This window comes from Montipora foliosa, chromosome 14 (genome assembly GCF_036669935.1).
Source record: "Montipora foliosa isolate CH-2021 chromosome 14, ASM3666993v2, whole genome shotgun sequence".
Taxonomy (NCBI): domain Eukaryota; kingdom Metazoa; phylum Cnidaria; class Anthozoa; order Scleractinia; family Acroporidae; genus Montipora; species Montipora foliosa.
The window spans coordinates 20,631,498-20,638,997 of NC_090882.1; the positions used below are offsets into that span (position 1 = coordinate 20,631,498).

The window sequence follows — 7,500 nt, forward strand, 5'->3', positions numbered from 1 at the left end:
ATTTCACGTGTATCGTGATTGGTTCTTCGAGCGGAAGCTGCAAATTTGTTTGTAACGCAACAATCACCTCGAAATTCATTCGTTTCGGGGTCGTTGCGTTCAGGGCATGCTCGCGTACACTTGACATGGCGATTCGATAAAACGGTTCTTGATGGCGTTACTGGCAATTAATCGAAGGAAGCATGATTTTGCGCCGAAAGACATCTTTCTTGACCATCTGATAGGCTTGGCTATGTGTTATGTCGTCTCGCATTTCTTACATTTGCGAGTTTTCTCGTGATTACGAATGGCTTCTCCTCGGATCTCGTGGGACGTTCACGTACCTGATTTGCTTCAAAACGGATCTTTATTGACTCGATGGGAAGAGGTATTGAACATTGAGCACGTGTTGAACTCACTTAAGACTCTACATGATGAAGAAGTTAATAACACAGTGATGTGTGGTAAACCGCTTTAAGATTTAAATTGTAACAGCTCACCCAGGTTGACAAAAATATAGAGCTTCAGATTGCGTTTGGAGTGATTCACACTTTGTGAGCAAACATTACTTAGTATTTTTTTTTTCGTTTTCCAGGAGTCCAGTTCAGTCCAGGCACTGTCGTTCAGTGTTGATAAATATGGCTTTTACTTGGCATGGAGGGAGGAAGACAAGGTACATGTCAATATTAATTTCCTTGCATACAGCCTTTTCCGCAAATGTACGCGCTTGCCTACTCCAGTTTTTTAATTATAATACAGCGCTCTAAGAGCAATACTTACACGTCTCCATGGAATGTTGAGGTTGTCCCTTAACCTGATCTAGCTTTGGTTTATTTCTTTGTACAGGAGGGAAATGTTTTGGATTTATGTCACGTCAGTGAAGTCCGACGAGGAGTTGTACCTAAGGTGGGTATATTTTCACTTTTGGGTTTCATTAACTCTGAGTTTCAAGTGTACCTGACGATTGACCTTAATCAGGGGAATTCTTATGCACAATCCTTAATTAGTAGAGTAGTTTTACCATTTTTTCCTCAATTATTGGAAATAAAATAGCGAATTCCAGCAACATGTCGATATTTTGTGTACATTGCAGAGCGAATGCATGTCCTTTGAGCCGTAGCTTCCTTTGAATTGTTTGTATCATGTAAAGATAGTTTGTGGTTTCGTCCAATTAAACACTCAACAGACAGTGAAACGTTCTAAGAATAGGGGAACCAAAAATAATAGGATGCTTCTGCCCGTGAACGATTCGATAGAGCATTTTGTAATCAGAGCCTTTCGAATTTGTAGGTAATGGTCGTTCTGGTGTAATATCAGCTTTTCCACTCAGATATTATTTACGTTGAATGCTGGACTAAATGCTCGGGGCTCTTTCGATGGTATCGTTCCGTGTTAAAAATTTGCTCCTCTTTAGTATCCGAGGAATTTACTCGTTGAAGTGATGAGCAAAAGCCTTCGAAGACATTTGTTTACATTTGTCTTCAGGGAAGGTGTAGAATGTAATTACTTTGCGATAACACGCATGGATCATTTTTTCTTTTTTTTGTTATATGCCTTCGGTAGCTACCCAAGGAAAATAATTTTTGTTCTTTTGAACACATTTCCTTGTCGCCAGAAGTACTAACATTGATTTACCGACGCTGGTAATATAATATTTTATTTCTAAAGCGTAATTACATAAACGAAGGTTATGTATGATACGGCTTTCCATGGAAATGTATTCACCGTGAATTAGGACCAAAAACACCAACGTGTCAATATCGGTCGCCTTGGTTGTGTGCTAAATTGTTTTTGTTTTGTTTTGGTCGATCCTTACAAAGGTTGTGTTAAAGATTTGTATTGAGTCTAAAATTGCGCGGAATATCACGACATTTTAACTAATGAAAATTGACGTTACAGTCTGGCAGTAACATAGATGTTAAAAATATCCAGAGCTTTTAATCCTTTGTGGGGAAGCTTTGTTGTTCCGTGTCCTTGGTGCAACTCAACTGAATTTTTCTTTCCTCATTTGTCGGCGTTTTAAATAATAAACAGCATTTTCTGGCTTAGGTTCGTGCGACAAAATTTGCAACTATGCGTGAATTCGATGTTTGAAGAAGAATCTTCTTATAAAAGAAGTCAACCATGATCAAATGTGCCCAGTTTTCTGCAAATGTTTGACCACGTACAGCACTTATTTTAATGTCATCAAATTTGACAAAAAAATTAAATTGCAAATTTTCATGACATCCGACCATCAATGAGTTTGTTGTGTTTGTATTTCTTTGGATCGCGTGAAAAACAGTCCTGAATTAATTGTTCAAATTGCCATGGTAAATTGATAGTTGTTTTACAACGGGAAGAGATATATTTGCTCAGAATCAAACTCGGTGGATTTGTTTACGAGAATCCATGAAGTCAGTACACAGCTTGTCAAATTTTTGATCTGCATACACTGTAAATGAGAAACATTTCCACCCCATGATGCATCAATTTGATTAATTCTCCCTAAATGACAGCAAACTTGACAAATGCATTTTTAGCCATTGTAAAATTCGAGAAGAGTTGGGGTATTACATTAACATCCAGCTGAGCAGTTATGAAGACAATTTTGTGAAAATTGGTGACTTTTTAAAATTTAAGTGGTAAACTACGTAGTAAAATTTTTTGCCATCTCTGTTATGTTTTGGGAACAATTTGACACTAAAGAGGTCTACATCCAAAATACCTTGAAGATGGATAGAAATGGGGGTGGGTTTCTAAAGATTGAATGATGTTGCAGAACAAGATTAGTAAATAGCACTGTAGGAGAACTTTATTAAGTTTCTTTCTTTCTTGGGTTTTAACTTAAGACCATTTAAAAACAAAATATATAGAATACAGCACATAGGAAAGTAAAGATTAAAATATTGAATTTTTAGTTAATGAAAGTGTAAATAAGATCCTTGCAAAATTGCCTTTTCTTCCATTCAGACACTTTGACAGCACAGAATACTACATCTTTTGATTTTCTCTCCAACAAGTAAACCAATTAAAATTGGTTCTTGTGTGGTCTTTTAATCTGTCATTTAATAAACGAGAGCAGTGAAAAGGGGGTTGTCAAATATATTTAAAGCTTGACCAGCTGGAACTAGTGGCAAACAGGTTGTGAAAGACCAGTGTGACAGATCAAATATGGTATCAGCTGTATCCAAAAAAAATAATTTCTGGTGGTTGTAATATAATGTGTTTTAAAAAATGTTTTATGTGATCTGACTTAAAAAAAAAGGTTATATATAGATAAAAAATAGTCTTAAGCCATTGAATCCCAGGGGCTCCCCATCGATGAGTAAAATCGTCTGGCGTTAGACAGAGTAAAATCTATAAGTCTCATTGGCCCTTGGGTGAACCTAGCTGTTGTTAACCCTTTCACTCCTGTGGGGTTCCCCATTGACGAGTAAAAATCATCTGGCGTTAGACAGAGTAAAATCTATAAGTCTCATTGGCCCTTACAGGAGTGAAAGGGTTTTAATTAAATAAACTCTAAATTCATAAGAATACAATCATTGTGTCAAAAACGATTTCATTCCTTGCGGCTCAGATGTGATCAAATAGCTCTTACAGGCAGTACAGTGTTTTAGAATTAACAAAAACATGGAGGAAGAAAATTTCAAGTTAATTAGAAAAAAAATCCTGAAAGAAAAAAAAAATAAATAATAATAAATAATCATAATAATAATAATCATAATAAAATTTTATATAAATAACTTTATTAATAAATTCTTAAACAATCTTAAATTTACAATATATGATCTACTTAAATGCTAGAAATGATATATTCACAATAATTATTATAGTCCGTATTACTAGGAGTTTCAGTGAGAAAGTGAGTGCTGGTGTGGAAACTGCGAGCAGTGACTGGTATTTTTTTTTAAACAGCTGCAAATTTTTGAAGAAAGAGGATACCGGAAATGTGCGTGAAAGTATTTAAACAGTGAAGAAAGGTGTGCATATCTTTAGCATGTGTCACAGGCATTACCGGTACTATTTTATAAGCAAAAATTAATGGGTAATTTCAAAACAATGGCATGTCACTTCATTCTTTGAATTTAAACTTCTGTTCTCAAATTTCTGGCCTCTTTTCAGAAAAAGAGTATCCTTTTGAGAAATGCTGTGCGTAGTTGAGCAAATGTCAATTTAAATTTATTGTCTTGCTTGAGAATAGACTGGGAACAGTCTCTTATTTTTCAATGACACAGTTGAGCGAGTGATTGTGTGACACGCCCCGTTTTCACCACTAATTTGCATAAAATAATAATTTCACTCGTCGTGCGTGGCTCTGAGGAAATAAGGACAGCTGCTCGTGGTCTAGCTCGGGAACTGATTTTCTCTTCACTCAACGGTTGAAGAAGTTGAAGAACAATTGTTTGACTCGGTGGTCAAAGACTGAACATATACGGTTGAATGATGATCAATGATTACCCACTGGAAAAGTACTCGACTCGAAGGCTGTGACTGTAAGATTCCCTTCCACGACCGACCACAATCGACTGCGCATGCTTCCGATCTTCCATTCAAATTTTGATTTTTTTGGCTAATGTCAAGAATAGTATGCTGCCCAGCTAACACTCGCCAGCAAATATGTAAAAATATACTAAAAACTTCATTTTTATAGCATCAAATAGAGAATGGGAAATATTCTTTAAAAAAAAAAAGTAAAGTGTTTGTATTTACAAGGTGATGACAGCAATAAAGTGTTCTTAAATATTACATTATGGGTCCGTGGATTTCGATGTCAATATCAATGTCAATATCAATGTTCTTAAAGTCTTAACCTCTAAGACCTGGATAGTGGGGATCTTAATAAAGTTAAGGATGTCCTTGCTCTTATCCAGGAGATTGTTTTGGCATAATCTTCTCCTTTCTTGATGGAGATCAGCAGCACCACTCCACTATGGTGTTGCAAGCACTCCTTTCCCATGCTGCCTGTTGATGTGAAAATAAGGGGTGTGAAAGTTTCTTGTTCAATGTATAAAGCCCTCCCCGAGTATAGGCGCTTCTTCTTGTTCTCGTGATTGTGGTATATCTGTTGGAGCTCTAGGTCCCTATACAAATCAGCATTAGGGTGACAGACCCTCTCGTCAAAGAATGCTGATCCTTGGTTCTCCCAGAACCTGGGAGCGTGGATATCTAATCTTGCATCTGGAGCTCAATTAGAACCCCTTCCCAGCTTTTCTCCTGAGAAGAAGGACAGGCTTGAGCTCAACATCGCTACATACTATACTCAGGAGTTCAGCTTCTAGATCTCTCAGCTCATTTTGATGTTGGGTAACAAAATAATCCACCTCTCTTGCGTATCACTGCGTGGTCTACTGAGCAAATGTCGCCGCATAGACAGGTGGAGGGGATATCGTCCATCGGCCAATCATAGCGTAGTTTGATTGCATCACTGAACTCCCTCTTATTTAGGTTGAAACCCATTTCATGAAGAGGGAGTACCGTCAGCCAAACTGATGACCCTTTTTCGGCAGCAAGGTCAATTGCTCGCTTGACTTTCTGTGGAGCGACCTTTCTGATGTGCTCTGCCCTTTCTTGGAGCACCTTTGCTCTTTCACTCCTCACTGCTTGTTGTAGTGACTTTACAAGAGAATCAACCAGCATCTCATGGGACTGAGCCATGATCTGTGTAATAATAATAATAATAATAATAATAATAATAATAATAATAATAAAGAAAGAAAGAAGACAGCTCATGAAAGATTCAAGACCAACCAGTGGTTCGATGTAGATGAAGGTTCGTTCTACAGCCATTTAAACAACATTATCAAATCAACAGAAGCAAACCATCACCCACAATATATCGGTAAAGAAAAGCCACCTTCAACTAATCAAGATGCCACCCCTGCAACAATAACAAGAAGAGAAGAATTCGAAGGATTCTGGAGACCAATATGGGAGAGTGCAAGCGAAGTACCTATTGAAGCAGATTGGATAAAGGATACTGAAACTGCCCTTAAACAGCACATTACCCACCCAAGCGGACCTATAACGAGAACCAAAAAATAATCACCAACAGTATTAAAAACAAGAGAAATTGGTCTTTGCCAGGTAAAGATAAAATCACCAACTATTGGATAAAGAAAATGGATACCTTTCATGGAGACATCGCAACAGCACTGAACATCATACTTACAGAGAGACTAGGGATATTAGCTTGACTTACCGTAGGAAGAAGTGTTATGATTCCGAAGAAGGACAACCCATCCGCTCCTGACCACCGTCCAATAACCTGTTTAAACACCTTATACAAGCTCATCACGTCAGTGATTGACCATCAACTACAGCTACATGAGGACAAGAACAATCTAATGCAAATAGATCAAAGAGAAGGCAAAGCAAAATCAATGGGCACCATAGATAATCTGCTGATTGATAAGATGATATTAGAAGACGCCCACTTCCACAAGAAAAACCTATCCTGCACTTGGGTAGACGTAAAAAAGGCATTCCATTCCGTCTCACACCAGTGGATTATCAAAACCCTTGCCATGCATGGCATAAATGCAGACCTCATACATCTTATTAAATCTATTAGGAAAACATGGAACATCAATCTGGAAGTAACCACTAACAAGGTCAAAGAAACCATTGGCCCCATCAAGGTCAAGAGGGGAATTCTACAAGGAGACTCTTTTTGTGTGTGGCTTTTTACTCTATCACTTAACCCAATTGCATGGTACCTTAGGAGCACAGAAGGAGATAAACTATCACATCCCCCAGACAGAAAAATCACCCACGCCCTTTTTGTTGATGATTTGAAAACTTATCATCGATCTGAACAAAAAGCAGTAACTGTGACAAGCAAGCTGAAGAAGATGTTTGCAGACATTGGCTTACAATGGGGAATTAACAAGTGCGCTGCAATACATACGAAACGAGGAAAACTGGCACCCAACAACAGCGCCTCAGAAATGCCTGTAAGTAACGACTGCTCCATCCCAGTGATAGGCAGCGAAGATCATTACAAATTCTTAGGAAAGTACCAAAATACTCAGCATCTAGAGGATAAAGTTATCGAAGAGGCTTCCAATCAGTACGAGAATCGGCTTTGGGCAGTTTGGACTTCTCCATTGTCAATACCACGAAAAGTTCGTGCAACCAATGTTTATGCCGTACCTGTCTTACAGTACTATATGTGGACCACCGATTGGTGTCTTAGTCACCTCAAAGAACTCGACAGGCTAACAAGGAAAGTGATCAATGACTTTAGTGGAAAACATAAGCATGAATCAACACCATTACTTTACTTACAGCCACAACAAGGAGGGAAAGGATTAGTGGAATTAGAAACATTGTACAAGAACACCAAGATAAAAATAGCGAACTACATTATCAACTCAAAAGACCAGCATATCAAACTCGTAAAGTCATTCCAGCTGAGAAAAGAACAAAGCCATTTAAGATCTATATTTAAAGATGCCAAGAAGTACACAGAAGAACTGAACATAGAGTGTGATTTTGAAGATGGAGAAACAATCTTGAGAAACGGCGACAAAGAAATGC

The 7,500-nt window shown here is 37.8% G+C and overlaps 1 protein-coding gene across 2 annotated transcripts in view; it reads left to right on the top strand.

Moving 5' to 3' along the window:
- The first annotated feature begins 65 nt into the window (after nt 1-65).
- The window catches only part of LOC137984943 (1-phosphatidylinositol 4,5-bisphosphate phosphodiesterase beta-4-like), a 62,312-nt gene continuing 54,877 nt past the window's right edge, over nt 66-7,500 (top strand). Inside the window, exons 1-3 of one of the 2 annotated variants that reach the window (XM_068832299.1) lie at nt 66-367; nt 575-652; nt 826-885. In XM_068832299.1, the coding sequence (XP_068688400.1) occupies nt 287-367; nt 575-652; nt 826-885 (219 nt within the window). In that variant the 5' untranslated portion in view covers nt 66-286. The remainder of the gene's footprint in view (nt 368-574; nt 653-825; nt 886-7,500) is intronic. The other variant, XM_068832300.1, reaches the window with a different exon arrangement.